Below are 15206 nucleotides of genomic sequence, written 5' to 3' on the forward strand. Positions count from 1 at the left end.
TATTATTACAAGTTTTCGAAGAAGTAACTCTAAAGGTATAATTTTTAAAGAGTGGCATGGCAGCAATACCAAATTTAATTAGCCTATATATTATTATTATTTTAGCTTCCTATAGCTATTGCCCATCCTTTTATAATTAAATATCTGACGATGGAGATCATATTGTAATGAATCTGATCAGTGATCATGCAAAATGGTTATACATAAATTGTTGTTTAAAGAAAAAAGATATCGAAATGCTAAAAAGTCCAAATTAAATAATGAAGTAGCAGAGAGATCAAACAAAGTGCAGTTTTTTGGGTATTTTGTTGTTATGTGTATGTTTTGTTGCACTGGGAATTGGAAGAAAAGAAAATAAGGAATTTAAAGTGGGAGGGGCATGATGACCTACCTGTCAAGAATGGGATAAAATAGAAATATATATAATAAAGAAGGGGGCAAAGGACATTAGAGACACAAGTCATTAATTCATTATTAAGAGGCAATTATAAAGAAATAAATAGAATAGGGACTTTCATTTGGCATGCATGATGATGATGGTGTCTTCACACAACCCGAGAATCCAAAAACACTGCGACGTGGGCTTTTACTGTGTAAGACATTCCTTGCTAAAGGCCATGTGCCTCCCACCCTCCTTGCATCTGCTTGTACCGTACGGTCTCTCTTTGTGTGTTGTTTTTTTTATAGTATTTTTCTCTTCCTTGGGAATAGGCTTATGAGCACCAATATCAGCAAAGGGTTCTTCAAATCAATCTTGCACCTGTGACAAATGGTAATCATACCCTCACATTACTTCTTTCTTTTTTTTCTTTTTTACAACTCTTACCATCTCAACTATATTCTCCTGATAAAACACTCTCCAGTATTGTTCTTCCGAGAGAAGATAGTTTAGTTTGTAAGAGATGTAAACAAAAAAAGTTGTAAGCGTAACCTGTCTCATACATATATAGTAGTATTATTTTACACCAAGTTATATTTTTAATTTTAGTTCTTCTCATGTGTATTTTAATAATTTATGTAATCAATAAATTAGAAAATTACGAGAGAAATCCTTGCAACAATAATGAGGTTGTTCCTTGTGATTGGAACGGATTTGAATATAGTAAATAGTCTATTTGCAAAAATATAAGAATAAGATTACATTTAATTTTATCATCATTCTTATCCTTGCAATTCAAGGAGCTTTGTGGATTAAGTTTGCCCATTTTAATAAATTAGAGAATTATATACAAATAACTTAATAATTAAGATTAAATATACAGAAAAATATTTTTGTAGTTACTGCAGATAAGTTATCTACATTTACTCTCAAAATGACATTGTTTTGGGATTGAAACATTAAAAAATTATAATTATAAAGACTATAATTGTTGAGATATTCAAGTGTGATGAGTCCCACATTGGTTGGTAATGAGCTAAGTGAAGAGTATATAAGTGAAAGGACCCATGAACTCAATGCCTTAAGGTTTTGGGTTGAGACATGGTGTCGGATCCACTTGCTACGGTTGGTGTAGCCTTAGCTCATTGGTGGTGGTTCCCCGCCACGAGCTTCCCCTGGACCTGCTTGACATTGGAGTTTGAGGGAACGAATTTCCCAACAATAATAACCCTAAAATAAATTAAAATCACAAAAACACCATAATTCTTGCCCCAAAACGATGTCGTATTGAACTTATTACAGATAATTTACCTGCAAAAAAACCAAACCCTTAAATATAAGATTTATTATTGTTACACCTTCATCCCATGGCATGGCATAAATGTATATATGTCAATATTCAATGGAGTATTTCAATTAAGTGGATTGTTTAAAGAGAGAAATGCTTGGCTGCCCCGTGCTGAAAAGCTGGCCCTTTTCTTTTCAGCCCATCTAACATGCTCTCTCTCTCTCGCTCTCTCTCTAAAGCAAAACAGCTTTAATTCGAAAGACACTATACGAGACTTTCAAAGAAGGGTCAATCAACCAATTCCCTTACTTAAATTGTGATGGAAACTTTTTACAGGTCTTTGACATGCCATGAAAATTTCAACTCTTTATTTGGAAAAATTCTAGCACTCCCATTTGAACCTTAGACATATGTAAGTGTTGATTTAAGCATTTATAATAAGTAGCACTTATCTAAGAATTTATCATTCTTTAGAATATTGGAGAAACTCGAAGTAAAATTAAATATTTTCAAATCGGAGGTCTGTTTTGATTACTCTACTCCCTCCAAAATTGAATCTCTAGAATGATTACTTTCATTTCCTATGTGATGCATGAGTATGAAATGTTGTAACCTCATTTTTTCTATAAAGAAAAAGTGTTTGCCAAATGGAGAAAATAAGATATAATGTGTCATGCGCTTATAAAGGCAGCAACCAAAAGAGATGAGAGCGTGACCTCTGGTGACAGTGCATGGATTAGAATCAAAGGGAAGCTTATGGATGATGGCGATATCTTTCTACCCTAAAATTTCATCCTCAAGACACATGCATAATGCATATATATTCCAATGGAATTAATAGGCATTAGACTAATTAACCCCCATATTAATGTACTTTTTAATATGATTTAAATTTAAATCATAAACTAGTTTTATTTTACATAAGAGCGTATATAATTTTATCACAAAAAAATTAATATAAAATATAACGTGTGAGTATCATTTCAATTGGGGAAAACTTCAAAAAAAAAAAATGTAAGTTTTCTCATAATTACTTATCCCTTCCTTAAAATTCTGAATCATTTACTCCTTAACTTAAGGTTTCTTTATCACTTGCCTCAAGTGATATAAAGAAACTTTAAGTTAAGAGGATAAATAATGATAAAGAAAATTTAAATAAGGGTATAAATGATTCAAAATTTTGAAGAGAAGATAAGTGATTCTAGAGGAAATTTAGAGGGTTTTTTTTTTTTTTTAAGTTTTCCCTTCTAATTATAAAAAACAAAAAGGAAAGACGAGGATCGCTACTTTATCGCCTAAAATTCTTCATTGTAATCATAAGGGTATATTTCATGAGCACAATGTTAATATATATCTTTAAGTGAGGACAAACCAAGTTAGACGTAAGTAGTTAATTTAAAATATTATCGCCGCAACCAATCAGAAGTTTATTGGTAAAAAAAAGTTGGCGCTGAAAACAACTCCATATTAGAAATTTGTCTCTTTGTGTTTCTCCCTTTATCTTCTTCCTTTTTTACCATTTTCCATAATGAGTTTCGTCCATCTGTCACTTTGTTCCAAATTACTATCTCTTAATAAATCCTTAAATATATTGAATTAAACATGAATTCCCCATCAATGCTTAAAAGAGTTTGGAATATAAGAGACGAACAAATTATGTAATATCTTTGGAAGAAGAAAAAATGACTTGGTGTACGAATTTTGTGCGTAGTATACGTAATAATAATGCATGGGATGCTGGCATCTTTTAGTAATTGTAACAGATTCCATGGGGTATGTGATTTTGATTTAGCATGGTACGAAGGGAAGGGGACCAAAACAATGATAGCGTTTGCAATGTACATGTTCCCATTAGAGAAAGTGGGTTAGCTAGCGCTATGGTACGTGTCTTTCTCCCACTATGATATATGAGTGGGCAATTGAAGAGAGACAAGCCTCTCTCTCTCTTTCTTTCTCTTTTTCAATGTGTATATATATATATATTTTATATTTTATATATAAGAAATAATTTATCATCATTAATATCGTCATCATGCCATCATCAATACGATCACCATTCACACAAGAAACAAATAGAGTGAGGCCCAATTTAACACAACACATTAAAATTGTTATGTTGCTATAGGTAGCCTCTTTTTCAATTTTTAACCTCTAGTACTCATCAAACATTGACTATTTACTATGGAGCAAAAGCGTGATAGTATTTTTTGTTTGTTTGGATTATGTGTTACCAAAACCAAGAGAGAAGAGACAGAGGATTGGGGTATAACTGTTTGGTGTTGTGTTTGCATGTGCATGTGTTATAATGAGTGGTTATGTCAGTCCATGCATGTGAGAGTGTGGGGGATAACTGTAAGTTGAGAAAACCGAGAGGGAAAAAAGAGAATATTGCATGGCTTATGGGGGTTAAAATTTGTCAGATTCGTGTGCACGGTCCACTTTTGGGCTTTAAGATAGGAGTGCCATGTGATATCGTAATTTATAGGGCTATAGTACTTTTCAATCCACTAACATTTTGGTCAACAATGCTTCAAAAAATTTATTTGAAATACCATACAATATATTATTACATGTATCTTTCAGAAATGATTTAGTACATGAATACAAAAACCTCGCCTAATAAGTAATAAGAATGTTGTTGAATAAGGTGTGATGACATTTTCTCATCAAGACTTGTAAACAGAGATAAACAGACAATAAGGTATGATACTTTTTAACTGATAAATTAAGAATATTTTATATATAGAAATTTAATTATCTGTACAAGATTCCTATTTGAAAATTAATTGAGAGTAAGAATTGTTAACAAAGTTATGAAAGAAAAAAACAAATAATGTGTATCAGCATCGTACTCTTTCACTGTGAGGCTCTTGGGAACACACAAGTTAAAAAAAAAAAAAAACTATGATTGCTAGTCTAATCATCCTAGTTGCTGCATAGCTTTGAAAGTGAGAAACTATAGACATATAGGCAATGCCCTCCTGTGCAAGTATGCAAAATTCCAGACATCACCATGCATGCATACACATTAATTAATTAATGGAGGAAATAACATTGCCTCATAGTCACTCACGGAAGTAAAGATTCCTCATCTTTTATAGAAAACCATTATTTCCCTATCCAGTGCTCAGCGTAGCTTCTAAGTTCAGCGAAATAAAAGGTGGAAGCCACCTCTGCATAAAAGAAAAAGAAAAAAAATTATTTAATTTAAAAAAAATTGATGTAGACCTCACATTTTTTCTCTGTTGCACATATCCAACTTCTAACAGCAGAAGTTGCAAACTATATATATATATATATATATATATATAAAGAAAATTATAATTGCAATCTATTTTTGTTTACAACCTCTTATAATTATATCTATATCTTGATCTTTGATTTTCGTCAATCAATAATTAAAATATGATGGTAAGAGATTGTAAACGAAAATAAGTTGTAAATATAATTTTCTAATATATATATATATATATATATATATATATATATATATATATATATATATATATATATAATTTTTTTTGGATATTATTACAATCGATTCATCACTTTGTAACTAGTCTGATTTGAGACGGATGGATTAAGACTTTAAATCCGAATAATGCTCTCATTCCATCTGTTCAGTTCCCTAACAAGAAATGAGCTATAATTATTTGATGTATATATATAATCTTTTTTAAAGCTGTAAACTATGGTACTGTTACATGAATACAGTAATATTGTGTGCCATTCTCTTTTCTCTATTCTGTGCAGGAGCCTGCAGTACTAATGCAAACACAAACATCCTCTCTCTTTTTTCAATCCTGTGACAGGGACTAGTCCGTGAGAGAAAGGTAGCTATGGTTGTGCCTCTTTAGATCCAAAAACATTAAAATTACAGAGAGAGAGAGAGATAGATAGATCAGGTACCTTTTAATTTGGAGTTATAGCATGGTTTCGACCCCATTTGTTTTTGGGTCGTGGAATGTGGGCTGGTTACTCATGTCCAGGGTGAAAAGGGGGCCAACTTTCTATAAATTCCTCACTTTGCAATGCATGTCCCCCTTTGAATGCAAGCAAACCCTTCTTTCATCAATTCAAGAATATTCTTCAATTTCTTTTCGTTTCTTTTATCTTTTGGCTTCTGTTCTTCGTGTGTACTTTATTGGTTAACCCTTTCATCTTTCAATGTATAGGGTAGGCTCCCTTTACAAGGGACCAACATACCAAAAAACAATGTGTAAATTTGTGTTAAGTGCTCAAACCTTTCTCAGTTTTTGTACACTTCAAATGACGGATTCAAAAAAATTGTTTCATGTACTCATATTTAGTGGCGGTGTTTGGGGCAGCGTCTTTAAATTTTTTTGTAAAAAAAGTTTAAATTAATGCTTGAACCCGTTCATAATTTAGTTGCTTCCATAACAAAAGATGAAGAAATCATGGGAATGGGTACGTGACAGGAGAGGAAGAATAAGTTTTTTCTCTAATCAATTTATGTTGCTATGTTGTTTTAACATCTCCGTACGTTACTAACTAATATAAGAATAAATATCATTTTTGATCCCTAACAAAAAATTTGATCCCCACTTTACTCTATTATAAAACAAAATAGTCACTTGGTCGTTATGAAATTTAAAGTTGACCTATTTTAATTTTTTTGAGGGACTAATGTAAGTCTTTTTTGAATTTGTGAATGATCATGATTTTAACTTAATTGATTCAATTTGAATTTTTTAGGACTTCCTCGAGACTAATTTTTGATAAGGGACTAAAGTGAGGGACCATATTTCTTGTTAGGGACTTAAAAAGATATTTACACCTACTATAAATATTGAACCAAGAGATAAATAAAGATCTACATAGCTATAAAAAAAAAAACCTAAAATCCAAAATTTTATATCCGTACTTGCAGACATATGAGCTCACCTAGGTCCGCTCGTGCTTCAAATCATATCCATCATTTAACTTTGCAATTTTTACACAAAACAAATATGTAATTGACAAATATTAAAGTCAAATCAACTTGCTTAGACAAAGTAAATTCCTTCTATTATATATAATTGGGGTTTATTAGTCTCCTTCAACAGCAATAATCTTCTCCCAAGCGTCACTCACATATAGAGCCGGCAAAACGGGTTCGGCTTGACGGGCCAATCTGCCCAACCCGCCAAACCGGGTGGGGCGGGCTGAGTTTTTCAACCCATCTGAAAAGTGGGGTGGGGTGGGGTGGGGCGGGCTCATTTTTTGGCGGGTTGATGGCGGACCGAGGCGGGTCAGTGTAAAATAAGTTCGGGCTGGCGGGCCAACCGCCAAATAGGACCGGGCGGGCTGAGTTTTTCAGCCCACTTTCAAAAGCGGGACGGGGCGGTGTGACTCATTTTTTGATGGATTGATGGCAGGATGAGGCGAGGCGGGGCGGGCCGTCCACTTTGCCACCTCTACTCACATACTAGCATTGGGATCCAAAAAGAAAAAATTAAATGGACCCCACATTATTTTTGACTCAGCAGGAAAAAAAGCTTGGCTTCTTCCGCAGGGGAATAGTAAAACCGTATATAATTATATATATATATATATATACTCAGTGCACGCATAACAGTTAGTAATTATATAAACGAGCATATGCTGCCACAAAACTCTGCTCTAACTAGAATTGTTCTGTATATCCATGACTGCATTGCAGGCCACGCTTGCTGATTTTATCAAAGTACAAACGTATAGGAATTTACGAATATTGCACGAGGAAGATGCATCAACATATTATATATTTATTCGTAATTAAGAAAACAGAGAAACAACGCAATGCGCCCTTATTTTGCATGTCACCAAACCCTAAATATTCTATTCTTCTTTCCTGTTTAATGTTTCTCTTTTCTTTATATTATTTTTTTCTCCTCTGTTTCGTACTCGCCATCATCACCTCAACTTCATCATTTCCAACCATATTAAAAAAATATCTTATACATTGAGATATGATATTATATCTACATTGTTTTATATCTAATCTACCTGTTCGATTTCAATACCGTTATATTAGACTCTCAATAAATTTTCACTTTTTCTCTTTTTTTTTTAAGATTTTGATCTAATGGTGTTGGAAAGAAATAGGTAGAATAAAAATATAAACATAATATCATATCCATATATTCTTTCTCAATTTTATTATAACAATAGCGATATACGTGGAAAATGAAATCGTATTTTCTCCGTTCCATTACAATATGGAGTTACAATATATACAAGAGTTGAGCATCTTCACTCATGATTTGAGGACCAAATTTAATATCTAGAAAATAAAATTGGAATTTGCCTAAATAAGGAAAGAATTAAAATACTAAAACTATCTATTACAATAATTTCTAAATCAGAATATATTACAATTACTCCTAATCGACTGTGATTATTTGACTAGAATCTGCAATAATCAATATAGTAAATCATAATTAATAATCAATATGTCTGCTGAATTACCCCTATATCAGATTCTATTTCATGAAATGTTTGTCATCTTCAATATGTTATGTCCCGTCATATTGGACTGGGTTGTGAAAGATATCAACTACTACTTTGTTATCACAATACAATCTCATCTCAATTTTCTGGGAAACCAAGTTCGGTCATCAAAAATTTTATCTATAATACCTCACGTTCTTTAACTATTCACAATTTTTTTTACATACTAATTGACAAATAAGATGATAAAAAAATAGTTATGAATAAATAAGTAAATGAAACAAAATAATTATTTAATAATTAGATCCCAATTTTTCTCTTCACACGGGTGCTCACAATTGTTCAATATCACGAAATTTTTATGTTGATTCCTTGAGACAAAAAAAATTCAACGGGCCCACACCAGAATATTTATACATATACTAGCTTTTTGATATCTGGATGGCATCTGACCTTTAGGTTGAGTGTTATCCAAGGAATTTCTATCTCAAATCTTAGTCACGAATTTTATAAGCTAAATCGTTTCACTCAATGTTCCCAGTTCCCACCCATGTAATGTCAAATCTAGAAAACCCTTTATTCAGAAAGCGACTCATCAGTTGATCATGAACCTTTATTCCTGTTGATCTGTTAGCTAAGCTTATTTGTAATAATAATAAGAAGAAGAATAAGTTTACTAAGCAAATGGTGATACCTTCACCTGTAATATACGTCATCAATTTTGTTAAAAATAGTTGGGCTTGGGCATGAATCATGCAACAAATGGAAAACATCTGTGCTGTCATTTTTTTTTTAATGTATTTTTGGGTGCAAGAAGATAGGGTGCTAAACGAATCACAGGTCTTTGGCTCGGCTTGTGAAGACTTGAGTTTACATGTCTAAAATCAGTGGCGGAGCCGGGCTCCAGGCTAAAAAATTCTATGTGTATTTTTTTTGTTTTAATATTAATTAGTTCATACATAATATATTTAAATTATATTAAATATAGAGCACCTGAGCAGCAGCACTAAGAAGAGTTATAATTTTATTAAATATTTTTTAATTTTACTAAATATATATATATATATATTTGTTATACAAGTGAAAATCGAACACGTAACCTAATACAACTTACCCAAATCTTTTACCAAAAATATTTTAAGTTTTAGATAGGGCCAAATTATAAATTGTAGCCCGGATCAAATTTCAATTTTAACCCGAGCTAAATTATAATTAATTACATAATTATATATAATAAGTACAATTTGTTAAAACTTAGCCCGGGCGAAGCCACACCCAGACTATACGTGGCTCGGCCACTGTCTAAAATTGGTTGTTGGCACCAGGCTTGAACTTGTATAAAAGCTCGTTTAATAAAAAGGCCTCAAGCTCCAATTCAAAAGCTCGATCTTAGAGCCTCTCGGGCTGGCCTGATATATTTTTTTTATTTTTTATACTACCTGTAATAGCCCCCTCTTTCTCCTCAATATATTTTACCCCATTTTATTAGTTGAATAGACTTTTTTAATTATTTTGTTCTATATTATGCTATTCGGATATATATTGAATTTATGAATATTTATGGAATTACTAGTGTTGTTGATTGTATATTCTGTTTGGATAAATTTTTGTTATCTTATTTTTTTTAAACAAACTAAATCAGACTTTTATTTTTTGTAAATAAGTCAGGCCACAGACCGATAATTATATTATAACAGGTAACAGGTTTGGTTAGGCTAACATATTTAAACACAATCTTAAATTTTTAAGACCAAAACTTAACACCGTTATAGGAAGGAAACAAATAGTGTCTCAAATGATTTTAATATTTTATATATTATCAGTGACTAATAAATATCTGACAATTTACTTTGGATTCTACTAGCCAAGAAGAAAAATAAGTACCAAAGCAATTCCTTGCCTGCCTTTGCATGAAAGCGATTTCAAATTGCAATTATGAAATATTGTGCCGATTGCGGATGAATTGAGACCAAATCCGCTTATGATTCCTGTGCTGTTCACACTCAGTAAGGTCATTCCAGCGTGGATCAATATATTGTTGACATCGCCACAATATATTGATCATGAAATGGTATCTGCGCAAATATAGATTCATGAATTTAGTTAAATAATGAAGAAGAAAAAAAGGCATATGCATGCTTGTGACTCGAATAAATCTTATTTACAGCAGGTAGGACTAAGTTTATAAAAAGTGAGCCAAACCTACCCCTAAGGTATATATGGAAACAGATCACAAAATTAAGCTTTTGTTAAATGTGGCCAAATTTTATTGGAGAACTACTCTAGTTAAATTAGTGATAAATTGGTAAATCTTTAGTAGAGGACAATGTCCCCATAATTCCACAAACAATTCATAATTGGAAAATCTGATTTAGCCCCGAAATATATATAATGGCTTGGATAGATATCGAGCACACACAAGATATGGACTCCAACTCTACATGTGCCAAGAATGAATCGGGACATAGTGGTGCCAGACAAAATTGCAAAACCCTTAATAAACTACATGTACTAGATGATAATGCTATTCATATTTTGGAGGTAAGAGGAAATCCATATTGCTACAAAGGGAGGAAATCCATATTGCTACAAAGGGAGTAAATCTTCGGTGCAATGGATGTAGGTACATCCTTACCAAAAAGGAAAAAAAATAGGGATATGGAAAAAAATAATTATAAAAATAAAGATAGTATAAATTTGTTACTTTTTTTCCATATTTGATAAAGAATGTACAGAATGGTCGGTACATCCGTAGTACCGAAAATATTTTCCTACAAAGAAAGGCCTCTCATGAAAACAGGCAACGAACTTTGAGGGACAGTTCAGAAATTGAGCAAAGACTACACGAGGCTTCTCAATGTCAACATTATCTTCAATGATATTTGATGAGCATACTGCAAAATCAGTAGCCCATTTCTACTTATGTTAGGTTTCATTACCCTTTCTGGTTCCACATGATGAGGACGACCTAGTAACTGATAAATAAATTAGCAAGCAACTACATGATGTGCCCTCGAGCACAGATAAGACACTAAAGTTGTACCCGGGTATGGTCTATTGTACGGAGAGACACCATTAATTTTGAAGATTGTGTTCTCAGACATTATCAATTGGCTAGAGAAGAAATCCCGCACTGTAAATAAAACAAAAGGGGAGGGAGGAAACAACAAAACGAGGAATTAGAAAAAGGGTACACATGATTGCTTATTATTTGTTTCTTATTAGAGATTTGTACCAAAGGATTTGTCTTCCAAAAGGCCAAATAAGTTTTGTGATGGGTAATATATTGGAATATATGTGCATTTGAAGCCCGAGTGGAATTCATGCTTGTCCAATTAGAACTCAAGCAAACTTCTGTTTTGCAAATTATAGCCTCATTGCTACAGATGGTTGATCGGACATAAGTGGTCTACATGTATTGCTCGAGTTTAACATACACATATCCTCAAATTGCACAAGCAGATAGACATGCACTTTGAACATTCAATCCTATATACAAACCTCATATTAATGCCCAAATGAGAATAACTCCATCAATTCAAGATACAAGTAAACTACTTTAGCTAACCTTAAAATAAATTATGAGGGAGTAGAAATTAGAAAGTTGTTTTTCGAAGCATAAAGAGCTTTAAAGTAAGGTTTTGGATTCTATTCTAAATTCATTTCTAACAGTCAACAATACCACTACTTGAGCAAAGGGTAATTGCATAATAACATCATAACACAGATATCACCACAACCCACATAACCAAAATGTAGTGTTTTTCCACAAACATCTCTTTCATGCATCCAAGTTGATGATATAAGAAAAACAATTACTGCAGTTTTCAGCTTTTCATAGGGAAGGGTCAGATTCATTTTATGATCTGTAGTAAATAACCTTACCTTACATGGATTTCAAGTTATGCGTAGCCGTGAAAACTGCAACGACATAGCACGCTTAGGAAACATGACCCTAATTGTGTGCTCTGCGAGAAAGGAGATAGGGTTTTCAATTGAGCGCCAAAACCCAATCTCAATTGCAAAATCAATTTTTTAAGTGCCAAACACAGATTTCAATTTTTTTCGCTTTCGCGTTTTGGTTGGTTGGGTCCCAGAAATTTATGAGCAGCCCATATATTATGGCACCATTTGTAATAATATAACTAAATAAAAAAATTTACAAAAGCTACAAAGATATATAGAAGATAAAAAAAAATTCGGAAAATTATATTTACTCTTAAGAAATTCAAGATTTTCAAGATTGATTATTTTTTGATTTCTTCATTATTAGTAATGTTTTTGAGGATTTATGTATACTTTTTTTTTTTTTTTCATTCTCTCTTTAGATGTTCCACAAATATTGTAGGCATGAATTGATATTTTTGGTATAACTTGTGTTGTTCTTAAACTAGGAGACTGAAATTTGTTCTTCAAACTTAATATATGTGATTTAATTTAACTATCCTAATCTTATCTTTATATGTCAGTACTCTGTAACTAAATTGTTTAAATATGATATTTGAAAATTGCTCTAGCCTTTGAAGTTCTTTGCTGTGCTCAAACAGAAACAAACTGCACCAAAGGTGAAATCTCATTTTCACTGGTTTGGTTGGGAACTAGGATAATCATCTCCTGTAGTACGATGTATATCCATAACTCTTGAGAAAAAATGCATGGCCCCACTTCTATGGTTTTATGGGATTAACAATTGCTCTGGAAAAATCTTAGTGCTATGCTTGGATACCGTTTAGTTTTTGTGCTAGTCTATATTGGAAATTAAATACACCCTTCTGCTGCTATTGGTATCTTTGCCATACTAGTACTATACATGTGACTATCGCCAGCTCCAAAAATCAATTTGATTTATTTAGCTTTACACTATTATCCAATTGTTTATCACATCATTAACGAGTGTGATTTTAATCATATAGTTCTGTTGAACCAAACGCCCATACTAACTAGAGAGGAGTTGTTTAAACCAAAACACATCCTAATATACGAACTTCAACCACTCCATAAAAGTCTTTTTTTTTCTTTTCCCAGACCAAAGGTCCTATCTGCTCCACTTGAAGATTAATTATACACCCCCTCAATCCATGTGTGTGTGTATATAACACAACCGGAATTCTGCTTCATCAACAACAAAATCTTTCTCTCAAATCATAGTAAAATTCATCCTCACTGAAAGTACAGATTCTTGTGTGTGCAAAATGGCCAGTGTTTTCCTACATAATCCTAACACATTCAAGGCCACCCTCTGCCTCTTCTTCCTAACCACAACCTTTTTGATTGCCAACTCTGCCAGAATCTTAGATGAAGTGGAAACCCAACCCCAACCTATAGTCAATCCTTCAGTCACAACAGGTCCAGTCAACACTATACCACAGATTGGCCCTGCCACCACTTTGCCAAGTGGCCAAACACCAGCAGCCACCACAGACTCCGGTGTTGAAGATGCCAATGCAGACCCACCAGCTCCAGAAACTGAAGCCCCAGTTGAGGACAAGCCCCCAGTGCCAAGTCCTACCACTGAGGAAACTCCACAACTCCCACAACCACCAGTAGTGACACCAGTAGTGACACAAGTCCTACCAGAAGCTGAAGTTCCAACTGTCCCTAATGTAACACCAGTAGTGACACCAAATCCTGTGGCAAAAGAGCCATCATTTTCTTTCTTCATGCATGATATTCTTGGAGGGTCACATCCATCAGCAAGAGTGGTGGCAGGAATAGTAGCAAACACTGATGTCACTGGCTTACCTTTCTCCAAGGTCAACAACAACCTCTTCCCAATCACTGGAGGAATCCCACTAGTTAACCCCAAGCTCAATGGCATCATCACCAACAACAACCTCCCAAACCTTGTAGGTCTCAGTGGTGCTCAATCCTCCACCGTGTTTAAAAACAGTGGAACCAGCAACACTGTTACTGGTAACAACAACCAGCCATTTGTTTCAGCAGGTAACCTCCCTGCTGGTTTTACACTCCAGAAGCTCATGTTTGGGTCGGTGACAGTGATTGATGACCAGTTAACAGAAGGGCATGAGCTTGATTCAACTGTGATTGGAAGAGCACAAGGGTTCTACATGGCAAGCTCATTGGATGGTAGCAGCCAGACCATTGTGCTGACAGTTATGGTGCATGGTGGTGAGCATCAAGATGGGTTGGAGGACACTATAAGTCTGTTTGGGGTTCATAGGACAGCGTCACCAGAATCAGAGATAGCAGTGATTGGTGGGACTGGGAAGTATGAGAATGCTAGAGGATATGCTGCACTTGAGACCCTTCTGAAGGAAGATCAGCACACCACGGATGGGGTGGACACCATCCTGAATTTCAATGTCTACCTCACTTAGTAGTAACTACCTGTGATTGATTGGCTTTCATATTTGGAGTTTGAAATTGTGTGTATGGTGGTTAAATTTGGCACTTTCTCAATTAATGCTTGATCAAGTTTGAAACAGCATAGTTCAATCTGCTTCTTTTTTTAGTCATTATTAGCTAATGCCCATTTTTAGTTTTTTCATTCTGCTTCTTTTTTCTCATTCCCACGATGAGAACATCCTTGGCAAAACGACCGTACTAGTGCAATTCATTGAAAGAATTGCCCACTTAATGCCTATTGGAAAATATTCTCCAAACTAATGTAGTCAAACGCACAATCATACCATACATGGACCAGTCCCACATCTGACTGGTACGAGATTCACTATCGCGTTAAGAGTCCCGGACGTACTTTATGCATCACTTCTGTCATGTCATCCAGTCCCGCACATCCTTTATATGAGATTCAATGCCATGTCAACAGGCGCATGACTACTAGGATCATGCCATGTCATCCTTTACAGTGCGGGACTAATCAGACACTGACACAATACGTGAACAGTGTTGCAAGACCCTATTCTTGCATGTAACAGGCGCATGACTCCTAGGATCATGCCATGTGGCCAAATCATAGCCGTTCATCCTACCTAATTGGTTCCCCAAACCTCTATATATACCCCTACCTATCCGAAAATCATCAACAACATACTATTTCTCACCTCCAATTCTCAAATTCTCACCTTCCACTCTCAAATTCTCACATCCAACTCTCGTGTTCATTCTCAAATTCTCACCTTCCAC

The 15206-nt window shown here is 34.0% G+C and overlaps 1 protein-coding gene across 1 annotated transcript; it reads left to right on the plus strand.

The window, feature by feature from the left end:
• The first annotated feature begins 13291 nt into the window (after nucleotides 1-13291).
• On the plus strand, nucleotides 13292-14437 carry LOC133308235 (dirigent protein 24-like). Its single transcript, XM_061508846.1, has one exon. It carries the CDS (start codon nucleotides 13292-13294, stop codon nucleotides 14435-14437), a length of 1146 nt encoding a protein of 381 aa, XP_061364830.1.
• Nucleotides 14438-15206: the final 769 nt, after the last annotated feature.

The sequence above is a fragment of the Gastrolobium bilobum genome, unplaced genomic scaffold (assembly GCF_033153095.1).
Source record: "Gastrolobium bilobum isolate Gb01-03AN ecotype WA unplaced genomic scaffold, APGP_CSIRO_Gbil_v1 utg4171, whole genome shotgun sequence".
Taxonomy (NCBI): Eukaryota; Viridiplantae; Streptophyta; class Magnoliopsida; order Fabales; family Fabaceae; genus Gastrolobium; species Gastrolobium bilobum.

Excerpts from the sequence above, each read along its gene's own strand:
- LOC133308235 (XM_061508846.1), top strand. The coding sequence starts at position 13,292 with ATGGCCAGTGTTTTCCTACATAATCCTAACACATTCAAGGCCACCCTC.